Source organism: Leucoraja erinacea, chromosome 7 (assembly GCF_028641065.1).
Source record: "Leucoraja erinacea ecotype New England chromosome 7, Leri_hhj_1, whole genome shotgun sequence".
NCBI lineage: Eukaryota > Metazoa > Chordata > Chondrichthyes > Rajiformes > Rajidae > Leucoraja > Leucoraja erinaceus.
The window spans coordinates 30597178-30621555 of NC_073383.1; the positions used below are offsets into that span (position 1 = coordinate 30597178).

General features: G+C 42.5%; 1 protein-coding gene across 4 annotated transcripts in view; it reads right to left on the bottom strand.

Annotated features, from left to right (window-relative positions):
* Window positions 1-2153: 2153 nt before the first annotated feature.
* The window catches only part of rbms1a (RNA binding motif, single stranded interacting protein 1a), an 86598-nt gene continuing 64373 nt past the window's right edge, over window positions 2154-24378 (bottom strand). The window contains exons 6-15 of one of the 4 annotated variants that reach the window (XR_008723733.1): window positions 18650-18729; window positions 13649-13764; window positions 11750-11793; window positions 11498-11591; window positions 10179-10229; window positions 8727-8837; window positions 7879-7959; window positions 6582-6672; window positions 2995-4884; window positions 2154-2792 (exon numbers count right to left, since the gene is read on the bottom strand). Coding sequence is in view for 3 of the 4 variants with exons in the window: in XM_055638135.1 (XP_055494110.1) it covers window positions 6589-6672; window positions 7879-7959; window positions 8727-8837; window positions 10179-10229; window positions 11498-11591; window positions 11750-11793; window positions 13649-13764; window positions 18650-18729 (661 nt within the window). In the remaining variant the exon portion in view is untranslated. Of the gene's footprint in view, window positions 2793-2994; window positions 4885-6581; window positions 6673-7878; window positions 7960-8726; window positions 8838-10178; window positions 10230-11497; window positions 11592-11749; window positions 11794-13648; window positions 13765-18649; window positions 18730-24378 lie in introns of those variants that run through there. The other 3 variants (XM_055638133.1, XM_055638135.1, XM_055638136.1) reach the window with 3 other exon arrangements.

Below are 24378 nucleotides of genomic sequence, written 5' to 3' on the forward strand. Positions count from 1 at the left end.
ATCCCAGCTCAACTCTGCCTGTCCCGCTAGATTAACCTGCCTTTTAATTGTCTCCCCACTGTCCTCCGGGCCCTTCCATATTTTGATAGCGATTTCCGTGCCTGACCGTGGCTGACAGGAAAAGTTAGGGATAGAATAAAACTAAAAGAAAAGATGTATAACACAGCAAAGAGTAGCCGGAAGCCAGAGGATTGGGAAACTTTCATAGGACAACAGAAGGAAACAAAACGGGCAATACGGGCTGAAAAGATGAAGTACGAAGGGAAGCTGGCCAGGAATATAAAGAAGGACAATAAAAGCTTCTTTAGATATGTTAAGGGGAAAAGAGTAGCAAAGTCAAATGTGGGTCCCTTGAAGGCAGACACGGGTGAATTTATTATGGGTAACAAGTAGATGGCAGAAGAGTTGAACAGGTACTTCGGATCTGTCTTCACTAAGGAAGACACAAACAATCTCCCAGATGTACTGGAGGACAGAGGATCTAAGGGGGTAGAGGAACTGAAAGAAATTTTCATTTGGTGAGAAATAGTATTGGGTAGGCTAATGGGACTGAAGGATGATAAATCCCCGGGGCCTGATGGTCTGCATCCCAGGGTCCCCAGGGAGGTGTATCCAGAAATAGTGGACACATTGATGATCATTTTCCAAAGTTCAATAGATTCAGGATCGGTTCCAGTGGATTGGAGGATAGCTAATGTTATCCCACTTTTCAAGAAAGGAGGGAGAGAGAAAACGGGGAATTACAGACCAGTTAGCCTGACCGGTGGTGGGAAAGATGCTGGAGTCAATTATTAAAGAGGTAATAATAGGGCATTTGGATAGCAGTAAAAGGATTAGTCCAAGTCAGCATGGATTTATGAAAGAGAAATCATGCTTGACTAATCTTCTGGAATTTTTTGAGGATGTGACAAGTAAAATGGATGTAGGGGTGCCAGTTGATGTAGTGTATCTAGACTTTCAGAAAGCCTTTGATAAGGTCCCGCACGGGAGACTGGTGACTAAAATTAGAGCACATGGTATTGGGGGTAGGGTGTTGACATGGATAGAAAATTGGTTGGCAGACAGGAAGCAAAGAGTAGGAGTGAACGGGTCCTTTTCAGAATGGCAGGCAGTGGCGAGTGGAGTGCCGCAAGGCTCAGTGTTGGGGCTGCAACTGTTTACCATATATATTAATGTTTTGGAAGAGGGAATTAGGAGCAACACTAGCAAGTTTGCGGATGACACAAAGCTGAGTGGCAGTGTGAACTGTGACGAGGATGTTAGGAGGTTGTAGGATGACCTGGACAGGTTGAGTGAGTGGGCAGATGCGTGGCAGTATAATATAGATAAATGTGAGGTTATCCCCTTTGGCGGCAAAAACAAGGGGGCAGATTATTATCTCAATGGGGTTAGGTTAGGTAAGGGGGAGGTGCAGCAAGACCTGGGCGTCCTTGTACTGAAAGTTTTATTCTTAATGTTTTAACGTTTTATGTTTTATTCTTAATTGTTTATTGTATGTCGTGTTGTTACTTGCGAGCAGAGCACCAAGGCAAATTCCTTGTATGTGTACACATTTGGCCAATAAACTCATTCATTCATTCATGTTATCCCACTTTCTCATCCACTTCCTGCACACTAGGGGCTTTTTAAAGAGGGCCAATTAAACCTACAACCCACACATCTTTTGGATGTGAGAGGAATCTGGAGCACATGGAGGAAACCCACTTGGTCACAGGGGAAACATGCAAACTCTACACACAGACAGCACCCGAGGTCAGGATTGAACCTGGATGGATCTCTGGCGTTGTGAGGCAGCTGCTCTACCCGCTGCGCCATTGTGTTGCCACCCCAGGTGATTAACAAGTATCGGGTAATCATTTATCATGTTTGACTTATCATTCCATTTGTGAAGATGACACATCTGGAAGATTTTTCTTGAGTAAATGACCATCTATACATAGATATTTATCATTGTTGAAACATCTTGTCAACATGTGACAGGAGATCCAGAGATGAACGTGATTTGATATGAAGACATCACAATTATGTTAGATTTCCTTTGTCAGACAATGTTTCAGCTTGCATCCAAGTTTGATTGCTGAGTCAAAACGCCACGGCAAACCCGCGATAAAGAAAAATGTGAAGCAATCAGATTAAAACAACTGTAAGATTAATTATTTTAAATTGGTCTTTTTTTATTCAAAAGTTTTCCAAAAGAAAATGCACAGAAATACTAAGGAACCATCTAAAATTAATTTACAGTTCAAATATGTTTTCTTGGCTTAAACAACTTAGGAAACAAAGCTACAGAACGAGTCTTTTGGAACCGGACAAATAGGTAACCACTGGCAAGTTTGTGGCATGAGTAAAACAATTAAAAAAAATTAACTCTCTTGATCATATAGACATCTCTATGAAAAATTTCAAACAATCTGTACAAAAGGTCTTCATAAATTAAATTTCTTTATAATTTAATGGTTGTCTACTAGGCGAGCCTTTAGTAACTGATTATTTCTTTATGTACAGAGGTTTTTTTTTCCAAATCATATCCAGATAATAAGTTTGGCACTTAAGTCAGATACCAAAAGCAGCCAATTCCACGCAGTTATAGACCTCTCAGATTTCGGAATTAAACAATTCATAGTAATCCGGCAATTATCTGTAACTCTGATTCTGGCTATCATCCAAGTAGGCAGGAATGCTGCAATATGCTGAGACTTGTACACACCAGAGAAAGTCTTTAAGGAGCACTAATCAGGTAACACCACCAAAGGGCACAAAGTGCTGGAGTAATTCAGTGGGTCAGGCCGCATCTCTGGAGAACATGGATAGGTGACGTTTTGGGTCAGGACCCTTCTTCAGACCTATCACTTGCCAGACTTTGTTCTGCCCCCACCTCTCTTCCCCCCCCCCCCCCCCCCCCCCCCAGTCAGTCTCAAGAAGGGTCACAACCCAAAATGTCACCTATCCATGTTCTCCAGAGATGCTGCCTGACCCGCTGAGTTAACCCAGCACTTTGTGTCCTTTTGTGTGTTAACAAGCATCTGCAGTTCTTTGTTTCTACAGGTAATACCACAATTGTCTTGCTTTTTAAAAAAAGATTACATGTGTTGAGAATCTAAAAACTAATTTAAAAAAAATCTCCAAAGCAACAAATATTTTGAAACTATGAAATACACTGATGAGAACTTAATATATTACAATAATTCTGAAAAATAAACACATGAGCATAAAACATTCACTGCTAACTCCTGAGCTAGAGTGATTTGGTCTATTGAGACAGGCAGGCCAATGATTTGGCCAAGCACAACAAAAAACAAAACCTGAGGTAGATAACTGATCAAGAGCTGACCAAATGCACAGTCACTGGAGGATGACCTGTTTAGCTTTAAAATACATGTTGTGAATAAGGCAAACTTTACTTGATACAATGTCTAATGAAACAGAGTCTAACCAGATAAAGCTGCAATAAGTTCTTAGATTTCATAGCTTCAAAATCATTCTTATTATATCTAGCACATGTAGTGACAACAATGGAAATAAAAAATATATAAAGTGTGGCACTGCTTGGATGAAAACGTTCCTTCATGCTTTTTTTTGTGTCCCTACATTTACACAGAATTAAATGTAAATGCATGTAAAAAGGCACATCGAACTGGTCCGGCACAAAATAACATAAAAAGAGAATTGAAGAAATTCTAAGCTGAGAGAATTTTTTTTCCTCTCCATTTGTCGAGTTGCTAGCTCAAAATTCTTTGGTAATGTTAAAAGTGCCAAGTTAAAAACAAAAAAAATTATCAGAGAGCTAGTACCCAAAGTTTTGCTCATCTCTCAATTTATTTTCTACTTTAGCTTTTTTATTTGCTGTAATAATAAATCATTTGCTACCTCACTACTAACTTGTGAGAAATCATAAATCATTTAAGCTCTAGCAGTCTCAAAACTTGCTAAAGCGGAGTATAAAAATTGTCATGATAAGCCCACCGACTTTTACCCCTCTGTCTACTCTAATAGAACATCGATTTAACCTGAAAAGTCAAAGGATTGGTTTTATTTTTTCTATATAGCAGAATTCTCAGCTCATCTATATTATAACCCAACCACCTTAAAATTTCATTAAATTCAGAAAAAAACACTCCTTTCTTCCTATCATTTCTACTTAGTTAAGAAAAAAACAATTAAAATCATCTACAATAAAAAAGGTGTGATCCACAACGAATCAAATTTTAATGCTACAAAAAATCTAACAATGCAAGACATTGTTGAGCTACTTTCTATGACTAAATCATTATATCTTTAAAACACTTCAAAACATCTAATGAAACAAGAGATTTAAGGCAGATTGCAATTTGAAGAAAAATAAAATCCTGATGACATCTATCCACTTCTAATGAAGTAGACATTAACAAACAAAAAGACTTATTAAAAATATCACTTCACAACACTCACACAGCAAGCGTAGAACATCAGTGGAAAGGTGATCTGGTCACTTGTGACACTTCAGAAATTTCCTAGCATATAATACAGAAGATAAATCGAAGCAGAAGTTGTTAGTCTTCGAAGACCAACCTGACCTGCAACTTGAACAATAAATTTCACTCCATCAATCCATGAATATATATGTCAAAGGTTTGAGAAAAAAAATCTTAAAAATAACCTCTCTCTTTTTACCAAAATAAAGATATTTCCTAGAGGTTTATTTACCTCTTTATGAATGTTAGCATTTATATATACTTGACAGAACTTATACCAAAATATTTGTTTCAGTTGATTTTATTACAAATATTTCTTTCTTAGAATCTGTGCAAAAGTTGACAATTGTTAGAGAATATTAGATCAGAAGCCATGATTGTTTCAGTCCTTATGTGTTCTCCGCCCACCAGGGAGAGGGCCGATCCTGTAGATCTGAAAAAGTAATGTTTTTAATAAGAAGGATTTTTTCCATCTTTAATGCTCATCCATTCAAAGAAACATAGAAACATAGAAAATAGGTGCAGGAGTGGGCCATTCGGCCCTTCGAGCCTGCACCGCCATTCAATATGATCATGGCTGATCATCCAACTCAGTATCCCTGCGATTTTCTTCCATTTTTCTGGCTTAGAAGAAAACTTGCTCGTGCTTAATGAAAGGAGAAAGAAAAAACGGGGAGGGGGAGGGGGAGGGGGGGGCGGGTAGGTTGGAGCAGCGGCCCTAAGAAAGGGCTGTCCCCAGGGTCTACAACGTGAGCCACAACAACAGCCATGTGACCGGAACGTGTAGTGGGCGAAGAAGGGCTCGCTGGTACACATTGCGAGTCGGGGGTGGGGTCAGAAGTCGGAACTCTAAACGTCTGGGGATACAGTGGGAGCCAGGGATGGGTTGGCAGGTCATTCCATTCACATTCAGCTTGCATTTTATACTTGTTTTATTTATGTTTCTGGCACTCCATGATGCTTTAGAGACATGGGAGGTGTGTCATTTACGGGCCAGTGGTGCATTGTCGTTTCATTATTACGTGACCTCTATTGATCCAGAAAAACAGATTATCCAGAAAAGCTCTGGAACGGAGGGTGCCGGAAAATCAGTGTTTAACCTGAGTGCCTGGCGCAACTAGAGGATGTACAACATAATTTAAAAGACATTTGGACAGGTTTACGGATAGGAAAGGTGTGGAGGGATGTGGGCCAAATGCGGGCAGTGGGACCAGTGTAGATGGGGCATCTTGGTTGGCATGGGCAAGTTGGGCCAAAGGGCCTGTTTCCAAAGGGCTGTATGACTCTATGACTCAATGACCTACCCAGGTCCAGCACATCGATGTAACCATGAAGAAGGCACACCATCGCTTCTACTTTCTTCATAGTTCAAAAAGATTTGGCATGTCTCTGAATACTCAACAAACCTCTGCAGATGTACTGTGGAAAGGATCCTGACTGGTTGTATCATGGTCTGGTATAGCAGTTGTAATGAACAGGGACTGCAGACAGTGGTGGACTCAGCCTGGTCCATCAAGGGCACAGCCCTCCCCTCCATCAGAAGCATCTACACCAGGCGCTGCATCAAGAAGGTGGCATCTATCATCAAGGATCCCCACCCTATGGGCCGTGCCATCTTCTCTCTGCCGTCATCGGCAGGAGGTACAGATGCCTGAAGTCCCACAACATAATGTTCAGGAATAGCTACTTTCCTCTATACTATGTTCCAATTTTACTTGGCATCATGTTCGGCACAGACATTATGGGCTGAAGGGCCTGTTCCTAATGCTGTACTGTTCAAAGAAACAACGAATTGCAGATACTGATCTACAAAAAAAAGACAAAGTAGCTTTGGAATAACTCAGCCGGTCTGGCAGCATCTCTGGAGAACATGGATAGGTGAAGAAAGGTCCAGACCTGGAACATCACCTATCCATGTTCACGAGAGATGCTGCTTGACCCACTGTGTTACTCCGGCACTGTGTGTATGTACTGTTCTATGTTCTATCTCTGCTTATATTGACTCTACCTTTAAAATGCGCTGTGATGTATAAACAGGTTGGTTCTGTCATTCTGTCATTTAATTTGCCATAAGGGAATAACTCAGGATTAAAATAAAAATCATCAACACAGGGTATAGTTAATAGCTACCTGAGGATTACTTGCTTTGCTGATAGGAGTAGGGAGAGTGTTCAGATGAAGAATCCACAGAAACTTGCTGCTGCTGTTGACCGCTGGGCTCCTACAATAACAACAGGTTTTATACCCTTGTCAAAGGAAGTTCACTACAATTAAGTCACAAGTTCTCATGGTCACCTGTAGCTTCTTACTAATAAGCATCTGTAGTTTAGTTTAGAGATACAGCATGGAAACAGGCCCTTCAGCCCACCAAGTCCATGCTGACCATCAATCACCCATTCACACTAGTTCCCACTTTCACATCCACTCCCTACACACTAGGGGGCAATTTTCAGAAGCCAATTAACCTACGAACCCGCACGTCTTTGGGATGTGAGAGGAAACTGATGCACCCTGAGCAACAGGGAGAATGTGCAAACTCCACACAGATAGCACCCAAGGTAAGGATTGAACCTGGGTCTCTGGCTCTGAAGGGCAGCACCCCTACCATCTGCGCCACTGTGCCGCCACAAGTAATTCATGACCATTACTCATGAACTTTATATTTTACAGGTATTTTACTGTCAAGACAATTATGCCAGAGTAAACAACATTCGATAAATCACTCTTTTTGAATGTCCATTCTTCACATGAATATTGGACATTTTTGCCATCATCATGAATTATTGTCAGAATGTGTATAGTAATAATAAAAATAAATTTTATTTATGGGCGCCTTTCAAGAGTCTCAAGGACAGTAATCATAATACAATGTTAACATACATCAAAATCATGTATATGTCACACATACAATTCCCATACAAGAAGTCCTATTACTGCAATTGTTAAGGTTCACATTTTAAGAGGATGTTTTTTTTAACTTGAGACCTTGAGCTATAGGGAGAGGTTGGGCAGGCTGGGAGCGCAGGAGCTGAGGGGTGATCTTATGGAGGTGTATAAAATCATGGGGGGAATAGATAGGGATAATGCACAGAGTCTTTTAGCCAGAGCAGGGGAATCATGAACAAGAGGATATAGGTTTAATGTGAGAGGGGATAGATTTAATGGGAACTTGAAGGGCAACTTTTTCATACAGAGGGTGGTGGGTATATGAAATGAGCTGCCGGAAGAGGTAGTTAAAGCAGGTGCTAACAAAGAAATATTTGGACAGAGACATGGATAGGAAAGGTTTAGAAAGATACAGGCAAAACATGGGCAGGTTTGATAAGCACAGGCAATCTGTTTCCGTGCTGTATGACTCTCTGCAGTTGAATAACTGTTTCCATAACTGCTTATACTTGACGGATATACGATGTGTACACATACTCACCTCCATGGGAACAGTGGCTGTTGGCACATGCGCATACTGGGGAATGTATGCTCCCTGCATGGCCGTGGCAGTCGGAATGTACTGAAAATGAAACCAAACAAAATAAAAAATCATTATTATTAACAGTCTCCGAATCCCATCAGCTCACTGATGATGGTGCCTTCGCCATCTAGGTGCACAATAAATTATACCCTAGTTTAGTTTAGAGATACAGCGTGGAAACAGGCCCTTCAGCCTACTGAGTCCGTGCCAACCAGCAACCACCCCGTACGCAAGCACAATCCGACACACAAAAGGACAATTTACAATTTTTACCAAAGACAATTAACCTACAAACTTGTACGTCTTTGGAGTGTGGGAGAAAACCAGAGCACCTGGAGAAAATCTATGCAGTCTCAGGGAGAACGTGTAAACTCCATAGAAACAGCACCTGTAGTTAAGATCAAACCCAGGTCTGGCGCCGTAACTCTACCGCTGTGCCACTCCTTGTATGTCATATACAAGATTTCATTTAAATTAACTTTTAAGAAAAGCAAGAATGGTGAAATAATTTAACATATAAAACTTTGAATATTGAAACATTATTTAAAAACTGGATTTTTTTTAATGGCGTAAAGAACTGTATTTGACTGTCTCGGCCCCTCGACAGTTTAGGTGGATCGATCCGTTACCGTTGGACTCCTCTCGGAGGCCATGACATCTGTTGGCCTGGCAAAACAGATGAACCAGAAAGGTTGGGAAGGAAGGGTGACGGAAAATCGGTGGTGGACCTGTATTGCATTTATCAGACCAACTTCCCTCAATGAGGTTAATAGCTCAAAATGATGCTGCCTTGAGACACCACCTACCGTTCCTGTGTTGTTCATTGAAAGATGACTCATTTGTTGTGTCAGTGGGCTCATCATTGATGTAGGTTGCATTGACATGGGGTGTTCCATGGATGGAGACATTACTGCGCCCTAAATGAAAAGAGAAAGCAATTTATCAAGGCACAGGGATGTTTGTTTGGTTTGCATCAAAATAATGTGGCTGTGTGAGGCGAAGGGATGGTGCGTTTGCGGGTTGATGTGTCTGAGTCATGGTGATCGTGGAGTAGGCCGCTGGAGGCCCTGCAGCAGCGCTCCAAGAGGTGGCCTGCAGTGGCCGGTGTATGCAAGTTGGGCCAAAGGGCTTGTTTCTACACTGTAAGACTATGACTATGACACTTTGTTGCATGTTACCTACATCAAAACACCCACAACACTTTCTACCACTATGTACAGTGGCACCTTGGGGACAAGTCTGCTACTCTCTGAAAGTGGCAACACAAGTAGATAAGAGTATTTAAGAAGGCATTTGGTACGCTTGGTTTCACAGGTCATGGTATTGAGTATAGACAATAGACAATAGGTTCAGGAGTAGGCCATTCGGCCCTTCGAGCCAGCACCGCCATTCAATGTTATCATGGCTGATCATCCCCAATCAGTACCCCGTTCCTCTTCTCCTCATATCCCCTGACTCTGCTATCTTTAAGAGCCCTATTTAGCTCTCTCTTGAAAGTATCCAGAGAACTGGCCTCCACCGCCCTCTGAGGCAGAGAATTCCACAGAGAGTATAAGAGTCAGGAGGTCATGATGCAGCTCTACAGGGCTTTGGTTAGACCGCATTTGAAATATTGCGAGCAATTCTGTTGCCCTATTACACGAGGGACGTGGAGGCTTTGGAAAGGTTGCAGAGGAGGTTTACCTCAATGATACTAGGATAAGCAGAATATTATTTATAGGGAGAGGCTGGACAGACTTGGATTGTTTTCTCCGGAATGTTGGAGATTGAGAGGAGACCTGATAGGAGCATATAAAATTAGATGCAGAGATAGGATAGACAGTCAGAACCTTTTTCCAAGGGTGGAAAAATCATGGGAATCGTTTTAAGGTGAGAGGGGTAAAGTTTAAAGGAGATGTGCGGGGAAAGTTTTTTTACACATATGGTGGTGGGTGTCTGCAATGCATCACCAGTGGTGGTGGGGGCTGATATGATAGTGGCGTTTAAGAGATTTTGGATAGGCACATGGATATGCAGGTAATGGAGTGATATGGATTATGTGCAGGCAGATAAGAGTTTGTCTTGGTATCATGTTTGGCACGGACAATGTGGGCAGGTACATGGATAGGAAAGGTTGAGAAGCCAAACACAGGCAAGTGGGACTAGTGTAGACGAGGCATCTTGATCGGCATGGAAGAGTTGGGCCGCAGTGCCTATTTCTGTGACTCTAGGCAATTCATCCCTGCAAACTACTGACAGTATGTTGCGAGTAAACTTACAGCGTGTTGCATTAGGTAAGGTTGGTGAGGCATCCATGATGTATTCTGCACCTGCAATGTAATGTAGAGAGAATCTAATTATATTGTGCAAAAAAAATCAGACAGTGTTAAATCCCTGATGGACCTATCATGTAGCATGGAAACCCATCACTGGGATAGACACAAAGTACTGGAGTAACTCAGCGGGTCAGGTAGCATCTCTGGAGAACATGGATAGGTGACGTTTCGGGTCAGGACCTTTCGTCAGTAAGAAGAAGGGCCCTGACCCAAAATGTTGCTGATCCATGTTCTCCAGAAATGCTGCCTGACCCGCTGAGTTACTCCAGCATTTTGTCTTTCCTTGGGAAGCCAGTATCCACAGTTCCTTGTTTCTACAACACTAATGAGGTATGGAAATACAAAGCATATGCCTGAAAACATGAATGCACAGTGGGATTTGGGGGCAATTGCATTAGATATGTATATAGATATGTATATAGCGCCGCAGAATTGTGCACCTATCCCCCCCCCCCCCTCCACCTTTTGTTTTGTTTTCTGTTTCTTGTTTTTTGTACTAAATTATATGTATGCACTGAGTACGAGCTGCTTTTAATCTCATTGTACATGTATAGTGACAATAAATGGCATATCTATCTATTACCTTTAGCACCACCTGAATTCAAGGCATAAACAAATATTAACTCAGTCAACGTCATTCTCAATCTACTGGAACATTTAATTGAAAAATGAATGAATTAATTTTTTAAATGGTCCAAATCTAATGTAGCTACTCAAAAAATATTATCTTGCATTCAATTTTTTAACACGCCACTGGAATAAGTTTAGTGTTTAGTTCAGAGATACGGCATGGAAACAGGCCCTTCGGCCCACTGAAGCCATGCCGACCATCGATTACCCGTTCACTCGAGTTCTACGTGTTATCCTGCTCTCTCATCCACTCCCCACACACTGGGGGCAATTAACAGAAGACAATTAACCTACAAACTTGCATGTCTTTGGGATGTGGGAGGAATCCGGAACACCCAGAGGAAACCCACGTGGTCACAGGGAGATCGTGCAAACCTCCCCCCCACAACACACAGACAGCACCCGAGGTCAGGATCGAACTTGGTTCTCTGGTGCTGTGAGACAGCGGCTCTACCTGCTGCGCCACGGTGCAACCCTTGGAAATTATTTGAGATGCTTCAAAAACATTTGACACAAAATTATTTTAAAATCAGCCACACTCTCCTCCTTGCAACCCACCCTGAAGTCTTGCAAATTCATTATTACAGTTCCTCTCAAAAACCAGAAATGATTTGGAAAGTTGGAAAACCGACCTGATAGGTTGAAACAGGAGATGCAATGTACGGTGCAAGTGATGTCTGTGCAATCATTCGATTTGCTGCAATACTGTAAGGTGCCGAATAAAATCTAAAAAAAGACATACTGCAGAGATAAGCAACACTCGGCAATAGGCAGGATATTGCCAAAAAATAGCAAATGTGGGAAACAAATGTCACACCCAACATAATGCTAACTCGTTCAAAGGAAGCTTTGACAGGAGATGGAAAGCACTTTGCGTTACTTACCCATTCTGCAAAGCTCCAGGATCATATGCGAGGGTCATGCCAGCCTGAAAATGTAATCGGAATCATCTTAAATAATATTTGTTAAATTCCTGTAATAATCTAATATTGTAATGATTATTTTTATAAATGAGTACTATTACTATTATTAGATAATGTAATAATCAAGATTTAGCTGTTTTTACTACTTTAAGGAAACTATTATGACACCAAGATATCAAGCAAACAGTTCTCATCATTGTGATTAAACAGATAACAACATTGTCAATACTTCAGTCAAACTTTAAAAATTATTATTTGAGAAAATGATTATCTGATACAAAATGAATGAGACTTTAGACTTAGATAAGGCTTAGACTTTAGATATAGCGCAGAAACAGGCCCTTTGGTCCACCAATTCAGCGCTGACCAGCGATCATCCCATAGACTTGCGCTATCCGACACACTTGGGACAATTTTACAATTTTTACCAAGGCCAATTAACCTACAAACCTGTACATCTTTAGAATATGGGAGGAAACCAGAGCACCCAAAGAAAAATTACGTGGCCATAGGTAGAACGTTCAAACTCCCCACAGACAGCACCCGTAGTAAGGAGCGAACTCGGATCTCTGGTGCTGTAAGGTAACAACTATACTGCTACGCCACTGTGCCACCCCTTGATTCTTGTAGATTGTTTCAAAGCAATGAACTCTTGTCTGTACATCAGCATCTGATGGCATGAGGTTGTTTCAGACACACAATACTTGGCCCCAGATCTAAAAGTAACATCTTCTCCAAACAATAAACTGGTGACTGTTACTATCGATACACATTCAAGTTTATAGTTTATAGTGGGGGTCGGCAACCTACGGCCCTCAGGCCGAATGCGGCCCGTAACCCGAAATCATCCGGCCCGCAGGCGGATTTTTTTCCCCGTAATCATCCGGCTCGAAAGTGGCCGAGCTCTGGCTGCACCGCGCCCTGCGCAAAGCCGCCGGCACGACTGCGCACCTTCTGTGAACACGTTTAAGAAAGAACTGCAGATGCTGGAAAAATCAAAGGTAGACAAAAATGTTGGAGAAACTCAGCGGGTGAGACGTGTAAGGATTGCATGAGGCTGCCTCACCCGCTGAGTTTCCTCAGCATTTTTGTCTACCTTCTGTGAACACGTGAATTGATGCCTGCCATCCAGGGCGGGATCCATGTGCACACGTGATAGATGTGGCCCGCCATACGCTCACGGACATGCATCCCAGCCCCTATTCAGAACAAGGTTGCCGAACCCTGGTTTATAGGATGCTCGAGAAATTTCAAAAAATGCTCCTGGGGTTCGCTACTGTGTCCCATCCACCCCTTGTCCTGTCTCCACCATCTCTGCTGCCGAGACAAACTTGTTTCCCCCTTTCGCAACTCTGAAGCCCTGGACCCAAAACATTAATGTCTTCTCTTTCCACAGATATTGCTCGATCTCCTAAGTTTATCCAGCAAGTGCCAATGTTGATTGAAACAAGAGTAGAAAAAGCATACTTCTTAAATATTTACTGCATGAATATCTACTTTGAACTATCTGCACAAGGGCGGCACCATGGTGCAGTGCCAGATCCTGACTGTGGATGCTGTCTGTACATATTTGGTGCGGTCTCCCTGTGACCTTGTGTGTTTTCTCCGGGTGCTCCGGTTTCCTCCCACACTCCAAAAACATGTACGTTTGTAGGATAATTGGATTCTGTAAATTGTCCCTAATGTCGGGTAGAACCCGTGTATGGGGTGATCATTGGTCGGCCTGGTCTTGGTGCGCAAAAGGGCCTGTTTCCATCCTGTATCTTTAAACTAAACGCACATCATAAAAACTCCTCATTTTGAGCAGTTGGCGACAATAGTATTTCCACAGGGTTATTTTAATTTCCTGAGAGCACTTACAAGTCTCACCTCTCCCTCTCGATGCCAAGCCCGGCCATTTTGCACAAATTTGTTTTGATTTTGCCGCTTTTTCTGACCACCATCTGCAAACTTGCAGAGTAATGGTTCTATGGGAGCTGTGAAGACACAAGATCAAGCTTAAGGAGTTACATTTTTGTGTGTCTGACTAAAAACATGATGCATTTTACAAATACACACCACTACAACATTGTGTCCATCTACACCTCACACCTCAGGAAAGCAGCCAACATAATCCATGACCTTTTATATCCCGGTCATTCCCTCTTCTCCTCTCTCCCATCCGGCAGAAGATACAAAAGCTGAAATGTGGGTACCACCAGACTCAGGAACAGTTATCAGGCTTCTGAACGGTCCTCCCATAAGCTAGGGAGTAGTCCCGATCTTCCAACCTATCTCATTACGGACCTTGGACCTTTTCTCCGTAACTGTGACGCTCCAATGCAGTACAACTATATTTTTCCCTTTGTACCTGTTGTGCTTGTGTATGTCTTGGTTGTACTCATGTATAATATAATTTGATTGGATGGCACGTGAACAAATGTCATGCATGGAAACAGGCCCTTCGGCCCAACATATCCATGCTAACCCACATGCCCCATCTACACTCGTGCCACCTGCCAGCATTTGGCCTATACCCCTCCAAAACTATCCTATCCATGTACCTGTGTAAATGTTTCTCAAACATTGTGATGGTACCCGTCTCAACAACCTCCTCTGGGTAGCTCGTTCTGTTTAGCCACCACACATTGTGTAAAAAAAGTTGCCCCAAAGGTTCCTATTAAATCTTTCTCCCCTCGCCTTACACCTAAGCCCTCAGGTTCTCGATTCCCCTACTCCAGGTAAAGGATTCTGTGCATTTACTCTATCTGCTCCTCAAATGATCTTATACATCTCCATATGATCACCTCTCAGCTTCCTGCACTCCAAGGAATAAAGTCCCTGCCTGCTCATCCTCTCCCTATAGTTCAGGCCATCGAGTCCTGGCAACATCCTCGCAATTCTTCTTTGCACTCTTTCCAGCTTAATCAATAGATTATCATCAACAGATAAAATAGGCTGTAGGTATTCGGCAGTTTGAAGTAGGGTCCCAACCCGAAATGTAACCTATGCATGTTCTCCAGAGATGCTGGTTGAGCCACTACGTTACTCCAGCACTTTGTGTCTTTTTGTGGTAAACCAGCATCTGCAGAACCTCTACCTCCGTTACATTGATGACTGCTTTGGTGCCACCTCCTGCACCCACACACAACTGACTGACTTCATCCACTTCACCACCAACTTCCATCCGGCACTCCAATACACCTGGACCATTTCCGACACTTCCCTACCATTCCTTGACCTCACCATCTCCATCGCAGGGGACAGACTCCTGACCAACGTACACTACAAACCCACTGACTCACATGGCTATCTGGACCACACGTCTTCCCACCCTGCCCCCTGTAAAGACTCCAACCCCTACTCCCAATTCCTCCGCCTACTCTGCATCTGTTCCCAGGATGAGACGTTCCACACCAGGGCATCGGAAATGTCCTCGCTCTTCATGGAACGGGGATTCCCCTCCGCCACCATAGATGAGGCTCGCACCAGGGTCTCGTCCATACCCCGCAACACTGCTCTCTCTCCCCATCCCCACACTTGCAACAAGGGCAGAGTCCCCCTAGTCCTCACCTTTCACCCCACCAGCCGGCAAATACAACACATAATCCTCCGCCATTTCCGCCACCTCCAACGTGACCCCACCACTCGCCACATCTTCCCATCTCCCCCCATGTCTGCCTTCCGTAAAGACTGCTCCCTCCGCAACTCCCTTGTCAATTCTTCCCTTCCCTCCCGTACCACCCCCTCCCCGGGCACTTTCCGTTGCAGTCGCAAGAAATGCAACACCTATCCTTTCACCTCCCCCCTCGACTCCATTCATGGACCCAAGCAGTCGTTTCAGGTGCGACAAAGGTTCACCTGTATCTCCTCCAACCTCATCTACTGCATCCGCTGCTCTAGATGTCAGCTGATTTACATCGGTGAGACTAAGCGGAGGTTGGGCGATCGTTTCGCCGAACACCTCCGCTCAGTCCGCAATAACCTACCTGAACTCCCGGTGGCTCAGCACTTCAACTCCCCCTTCCATTCCCAATCCGACCTCTCTGTCCTGGGTCTTCTCCATTGCCAGAGTGAGCAACACCGGAAATTGGACGAACAGCACCTCATATTCCGCCTGGGTTGCTTGCGTCCGGACGGCATGAACATTGAATTCTCACAATTTTGCTAGCCCTTGCTGTCTCCTCCCCTTCCTTAACCCTCGAGCTGTCTCCTCCCATCCCCCCACCCTCGGGCTCGTCCTCCTCCCCCTCCCTTTTTCCTTCCTTCTAGCCCCCACCCTCCATCAGTCTGAAGAAGGGTTTCGGCCCGAAACATCACCTATTTCCTTTGCTCCATGGAGGCTGTAGGTATTCGGCAGTTTGAAGTAGGGTCCCAACCCGAAATGTAACCTATGCATGTTCTCCAGAGATGCTGGTTGAGCCACTACGTTACTCCAGCACTTTGTGTCTTTTTGTGGTAAACCAGCATCTGCAGAACCTCTACCTCCGTTACATTGACGACTGCTTTCGTGCCACCTCCTGCACCCGGGGCGGCGACTGCGGGTGCTCGGAAGGCCCCGACCATGGATGAACACGGAGCGGAGGCTGGCTGGACTATGGTGTCTTCCTCACCTGGGTGCCATTTATGTTATGTTGTGTCGTGGACTTTCTGTGTTTGTGCTTTTTTTTAATTTTTAAATTTTTAATTCAATTTCAATTTTATTTTTAATATGTTGTATTATTTATTTATTATTTATTTTAATTATTTTTTTGTGATTTTTTTTATGATACTGCCTGTAAGGGAAATTCATTTCGTTGTCTCAAATTGAGACAATGACAATAAATTTGAATACAATACAATACAATACTGCTGCACCCACTGAGTTTCTCCAGCATTTTTGTGTACCTTCTGCAGTTCCTTGTATGTGTTGTTATTACTGCTGGAGGGAGTAGGGCTCAGGCCTGACCCCTCGTGGTGGCTGTGTTGACTTGCACCCAGAAGGTGAACTGGCTGAAGTGATGCATAGAGAGTTAAGTGAGGAAGAGTTTCGACCTGAAACGTCACCCGTCATTTTTACCAGGATGTTGGGGCTGAACTAAGGGCAGAGGTTGGGCAGGCTAGGACTTTATTCCTTGGAATTCAGTAGGCTGAGGGGTGATCTTATAGAGGTGTATAAAGTCATGAGGGGAATAGATAGGGTGAATGCACATACCAAGAGTAGGGTAATGAAAAACAAGAGGATATATGTTTGAGGTGATGGGGCAAAGATTTAATACAGACCGGAGGGGAAACTCTTTCCACACAGAGGGTGGTGGGTATATGGAACAAGCTGCCGGAGGAGGTAGTTGAGGCAGGTACTATAACAACATTTAAAAGATATTTTTGCAGGTACATGAATAGGAAAAGTTTAGAAGGATATGGGCCACACGCAGGCAGGTGGGACTAACTTAGTTGAGACATCTTGGTCAGCATGGACGATTTGGGCCAAATGGCCTGTTTCTGTGTTGTATGACTACAGAAGCTGAATAGCTCTGGGGAAAGAACTCATCTTTCTGATACTCTATTCTTCCGTACTTTTCTAAACTCGAATACCCAGAACAAAGGAGGTTGTAAAAGCGGTGGACACTACCCGATCCATCACGTGTATTGACCTCCCCACCATCGAGGGGATCTACAGGAGTCGCCGCCTCAAAAAGGCAGCCAGCATCATCAGAGACCCACATCAGCCTGGCCACGCTCCCATTTTACTCCTGCCATCAGGAAGAAGGTACAGGAGCCTGAAAACTGGAACGTCCAGGATCAGGAGCAGCTTCTTCCCGACAACAATCAGGCTATTAAATACTACAACCTTCAAATAGGTTCTGAACTACATGGACTTGAGGACATTATTTATGCACTATTATTTATTTGTACGTTTGCTTTTTTAATGTATATATACACTGAAATTTTTTGCAGGAAGCAACTGCAGATACTGGTTTAAACCGAAGATAGAGCCAACATTGTCTATCTTCACTGAACTTTTTTTGTTTGTTACAGGATTTACAGAGTACTATGTTCACATATCTGTTGTGCTGCTGCAGGTAAGAATTTTATTGTTCCGTGTCGGGACATATGACAATTAAATTTGATTCTTGAATAATGTTATCGTCAAAATCTTGACTTGTGCTCTTGCCTGTCGACTGTATTTCCTTGTTTGGGATACATGTGTGCATCAATCACAAAAGCCAGAATGCGTGATGATCTGGCAAGCAAGCCCTTGTGTCACGCCCTATCACATGCGCCATTGAGGTCATGGAACAGGATGGCTATTTTAAGATATTAACTGAAAATATTTCTCAAACACATTACTCAAGTTCAGCATTAATTGCTTTCCACTTCTGACTTTCTTTCCCCCCTGTTTTTAAAAAGAATTCTCGTAACTTGAAAAATAGGCTGAAAGAGACTGTGTTACAGAAACTTGCCTCGCACATCTCCTTTAAACTTTGCTCCTCTCGCCTTAAATCTATGCCCTCTTGCCTTTGACATTTCCACCCTGAGAAAGTTTCTAATTGTCTACCCCATCTATGCTTCGTATAATTTTATACCTCTATAAAATGGTATACTTCTATCAGGTCTCCCCTCAACCTCTGACATTCTCAAGAAAATAATCCATGTTTGTCCAACCATTCCTTGTATCACATACTCCCTACTCCCCCCCCCCCTTGTTTTTCATTGTTAAACAGAAAAATCAGTATTCCTAAATAGATGATTCAATATGCCTGATTCTTTGAAATATTTGAACAAACCCACAGCGTATCATCATTTCTCAGAAGTAATCGTATTTCTTCATCATCATCAATAACGTCATCTGTTCCATGAATTCACATCTACATCAGTTTAACAAAGGTCATCAAAACTCACCAGGGACTCCAGGAATGGTCTTAATAAATTTTCCATTAAAATGTGCTATGACTGTCTCACATTTCTCTGTCGATTCCATCCTGGCAAAAAAAGAATTTTTTGTTCATTTACAGTTATAAAAATTAGCTGAAAAAGCATTAACCACTTTAAGGTGATTAGGGAAAGATTTAAGGCCCTGTCCCACTATACAAGTTTACCCAAGAGCTCTCCCGAGTTTTAAAAAAAATCAAACTCGTGGTAAGTACGTAGAATGTACGTAGCGGGTACGTCGGAGCTCGTGGATGTCTCGTAGCGGCTCGTAGTGCCAACGGCAGGTACTCAGGAAACGCGGAAACTCGTGAAGTTTTTTCAACAGTGTGAAAAATTTCCAAGATTAAAAAAATGCTTGTGATTATGTACCACGAGTTTGATTTTTTTTAAAACTCAGGAGAGCTCTTGGGTAAACTCGCATCGTGGGACAGGGGTTAAATAAGAACCTGAGGGGTAACTTTTTTACATAAAGGGTGGTAGGTGTATGGAACAAGCTGCCAGAGGAGGTAGTCGAGGTAGGTACCATCACAATGTTTAGAAAATATTTGGACAGGTAAATGGATGGGGCGGGTTTAGAGGGAAATGGCCAAACATGGGCAGGTTGGACTAGTGTACAGTTTCTACCCCAAGGCCATCACCACTCTCAACTGAACACACAGCCCCCATAGCCAATATTTTGTACTGCCACAGCACTATCCTGTGAAATATTGCACATTATGACTTGACTTAATGTTTTCTTGCCGTTTTTGTTATTCGTTTTTCGTTATTATTTATCTGATACGTTGGAGCTCCGCTCTCGCAGTGCGCCTGAGATTTTGTTGTATGTATTTACAATGACAATAAAGTATTATTATTATTATTGTGTAGATGGGGCATGTTGGCGAAGGGACTGTTTCCTCGCTGTATCTCTCTATGACACTGGGTAATTAGTCTGAAAAGGCCAGCATGGGGATTTTTATATATATTTCCTTTTTTTCCTTTTGCAGTAGAGTTGTTGCCTCACTGTGCCAGAGACCTGGGTTTGATCCTGACTACAGGTGCTGTCATACGGAGTATTCTCCCCTTGATAGCATGGGTTTTCTCCGGTTTTCAGGTTTCCTCATACACTCCAAAGCGGAAAGGTTCGTAGGTTAATTGGCTTTGGTAAAAAATATAAATTTTCCGTAGGGTGTAGGATAGAGCTAGTGTTTGGGGTGAACGCTGGTCAACGTGGACTTGGTGGGCCGAAGGCCTGTTTCTGTATTTCTAAAGTCTCTAAATCATATCTAAACTTGAGAACATTTTATAAAACATAGAGCGGATTCTGGGCAGAAAACGCTTTTGAGAGGAAACAGGTGAAGATATTGGACAAGAAAGAAAGAGGGGTTTGGCTAAGGAGCAAGAACTGTCAAAAGTAATAATTGATTTTTGAGAATCCTATGAAGAACTGCGAGATCATGTGCAGATTTTGTTTTGAATGAATTTTACTTTCTGTACATTAATTAAGGTCAATCAATCATCGCTGAAAACATATTTGGGTTATCAACTCTGAAAAAAAAAATCAGATGATGACGAGCAACATATTTGTATAAAATGCGTGAAGAGCAGAAAAACAGTACGGAAAAGAAAAAAATGCAAAGAGGCTGAGGGAGAAATGAAAAATTTACATAATACAGAAGAATAATGCCTCCATTTCCTGCTGAGTGTATTATAACGACCACGAGATGTGCAAAAATACAAAAACATAAATGAAAAACTCAGATAATTAGTGTAGAAACAAATTGACATCATCCAGACTACATTGGTAAGGCCACATTTAGAGTATTGTGGTCAGTATTTGGCACAATGTTATAGGAAAGATGTCAAGCTGGAAATGGTGCAGAGAAGATTTACGAGACTATTGTCAGGACTCAAGGGCCTGGGCTATATGGACAGGTTGAGCTGCTGGGACTCTAATCCTTGGAGCGCAGGAGAATGAGAGGTGATCTTATAGAGGTGTACAAAATCATTAGAGGGATAGGTTGGGTAAATGCAGAGAGTTTCTCGCCCAGGGTAGGGGAATCGAGAATCAAAGGACATAGGTTTAATAGGAACCTGAGGGGTAACTTTTTTTTTTACACAAAGGGCTGCCAGAGGAGTTAATTGAGGCAGGTACTATTGCAACGGTTAAGAATCATTTAGACAGGTACATGGATAGGATGGGTTCAGAGGGATATGGGCAAAATCAGGCAGATGGGTTTACTGTAGATAGGACATGTTGGTTGGTGTGGGCAAGTTGGGCCAAAAGGCCTGTTTCCATTCTTTATAACTAAGACTACTACACAATACTAATGGTGCAGGATGCTTTGAGATTCCTGCATCACATTTAGCAGTCAGCAGCTCATCCAAGCGAAGACCTGTCATTTTCTAAGCAAATCCATACCATTTCTGGAAACATTTCAACGATTATTATGACACTCAACTTCAACAGCTCCGAACTGCAATCAAAATCATTGTTAGCATTTTCAGCATGAAAAATTACCCCAGCTTGAAATAGAGATTCAAATGTCAATCTCTCAGTTGTGTCCTCGTTAAGTGTGCATCATTTTTAACGGCTAAAGGAGGAGTAAATTGGGCTCCACTTTCAGCAAATTTGAAACATAGATGGCAAAATATTTGAAGTAATGGTCCACCACCAATTTCCGACATCCTGGCTTCCAGAGCCGTTCTGGATTATTCATTTTGTCTGAACAACAGATGTCCCGGCCTCAGAGAGGAGGCCATCGGTACCGGAATGTTCCGCCTAGGCCACCGAGGGGCCGAGATATCGGCCTGTAAAGTCAGATCTGCCAGCTCTGGCTGGGCCTGATTTCCACAGCCCCAGCAGCAGGGGACAAATTCGATCCACCGATCGGCTGCAGAAGTCCCGATGAGGTCAAGATCGGCCGCCTCACCCGGCCTACTCGCCACATTTTCAGGCGGGGATTTCAAGTGTGCTCTCAGAATTTTTCCAGATTAAAGGTGGTCCTGGACCACCAGCTGCTGGAAAATCGGTGGTCGACCTGTACATTAAATTTCAAAAGTAAGATGAAGCATCTTATTTTCAATTCTAATATTTGTAGCAGTCATAAGGTGATAACACTGCTATTTGGTTCAATTGGGGTTAAGTTTTGATTTATTGTTGTCACGTGTGCAAAGGTGCAGTGAAAAGCTTTGTTTTGCATGCTATTTGAACAGGTCAGACATACCATACATAAATACAATCTGTTCAATATCAAGAAGATAGATGGGAAGATGCAGGGAGATGTTAAAGAGAGCACTGAAAATAGCAACAAGCTTGAGTACTGACTCACAACACTGTTCCACTGATTCTCTGTTTGAAGTTTATATTTAGTTATACATAAAATATTAGCTGTCAGAGTGGACAGCTATCTGCAGAGCCAAAAGAGATGGGGGAGATATTGAACAATTTTTTTTCTTTTCTTTTTTTTTCTTCTGTATTCACCAAGGAGAAGGATATTAAATTATGTGAGGTAAGGGAAACAAGTAGGGTAGCCATGGAAACTATGAGGATCAAAGAAGAGGAAGTACTGACACTTTTGAAAAATATAAAAGTGGATAAGTCTCCAGGTCCTGACAGGATATTCCCTGTGACATTGAGGGAAGTTAGTGTAGAAATAGCAGGGGCTATGACAGAAATATTTCAAATGTCATTAGAAACGGGAATGGTGCCGGAGGATTGGCGTACTGCGCATCTTGTTCCATTGTTTAAAAATGGTTCTAAGAGTAAACCTAGCAATTATAGATCTGTTAGTTTGACGTCAGTGGTGGGCAAATTAATGGAAAGGATACTTAGAGATAATATATATAATCATCTGGATAAACAGGGTCTGATTAGGAACAGTCAACATGGATTTGTGCCTGAAGGTCTTGTTTGACTAAACTTCTTGAATTTTTTGAAGCGGTTACTAGGGAAATTGATGAGGGTAAAGCGGTGGATGTTGTCTATATGGACTTCAGTAAGGCCTTTGACAAGGTTCCACATGGAAGGTTGGTTAAGAAGGTTCAATTGTTGGTTATTAATAGTGGAGTAGCAAGATGGATTCAACAGTGGCTGAATGGGAGATGCCAGAGAATAATGGTGGATAACTGTTTGTCAGGTTGGAGGCCGGTAATCTAGTGGGGTGCCTCAGGGATCTGTGTTGGGTCCACTGTTGTTTGTCATATACATCAATGATCTGGATGATGGTGTGGTAAATTGGATTAGTAAGTATGCAGATGATACTAAGATAGGGGGTGTTGTGGATAATTAAGTAGATTTTCAAAGACTACAGAGAGATTTAGGCCATTTGGAAGAGTGGGCTGAAAGATTGCAGATGGAGTTTAATGCTGATAAGTGTGAGGTGGTACATCTTGGCAGGACAAATCAAAATAGGACGTTCATGGTAAATGGTAGCGAATTGAGGAATGCAGTTGAACAGAGGGATCTAGGAATAACTGTGTATAGTTTCCTGAAGGTGGAATCTCATGTAGATAGGGTGGTAAAGAAAGCTTTTGGTGTGCTGGCATTTATAAATCAGAGCATTGAGTATAGAAGTTGGGATGTAATGTTAAAATTGTACAAGGCATTGGTGAGGCCAATTCTGGAATATGGTGTACAATTCTGGTCGCCAAATTATAGGAAAGATGTCAACAAAATAGGGAGAGTACAGAGGAGATTTACTAGAATGTTGCCTGGGTTTCAGCACCTAAGTTACAGAGAAAGGTTGAACAGGATAGATCTTTATTCTTTGGAGTGCAGAAGGTTAAGGGGGGACTTGATAGAGGTCTTTAAAATTATGAGAGGGATAGACAGAGTTGACGTGGATAAGCTTTTTCCATTGAGAGTAGGGAAGATTCAAACAAGAGGACATGATTTGAGAATTAAGGGACAAACATTTAGGGGCAACATGAGGGGGAACTTCTTTACTCAAGAGAGTGGTAGCTGTGTGGAATGAGCTTCCAGTGGAAGTGGTGAAGGCAGGTTCATTTTTATAATTTAAAAATAAATTGGATAGGTATATGGACGGGAATGGAATGGAGGGTTATGGTCTGAGTGCAGGTATATGGGACTAGGTGAGAGTAAGTGTTCGGCACGGCTAGAAGGGCCGTGCTGTAATTGTTATATGGTTATACTTTTTCATTGGAAACGCAATAAATCGCAGATGTTGGAATGTAGAGCAAAACACAAAGTGCTGGAGAAACTCAGTCAGTCAGGCAGCATCTGGGGAGAGAATGGACGAGAGACGTTTCAGTTCTTACTCCTTGGCCACAGCCATGTCCTCTTCATTGGCAGACCAATGCCATACGCAATCTGGAGGAACAGCAACTCATAATTCCAATTGGGTAGCTAATAACCCAACAGAACAAAGAATACTGTTTCATTAGAGAGACGAGGAACTGTAGACGCTGGAATCTTGAGCAAAACATACGAGTCCTGGAGTAACCCAGCGGGTCAAGCAGCATCAGTGGAAGACCCTACTTTTTCTTTGCCTGGGTTGGAAGAAGTAACATAATGGACACCCTGTGTTTTTTTTTCTTTCTTTTTCTTCTTTGTTTCAATTTTGTTCCTTATTGTAAATAATGATGATCAACATTTAACAGTTGAAGATAAACAAATTGAAGACAAAGGAACCGCAGATGCTGGTTTACAAAATATGATAGAAAGTGATGGAGGAACTCAGTGGGTCAGGAGGCATATC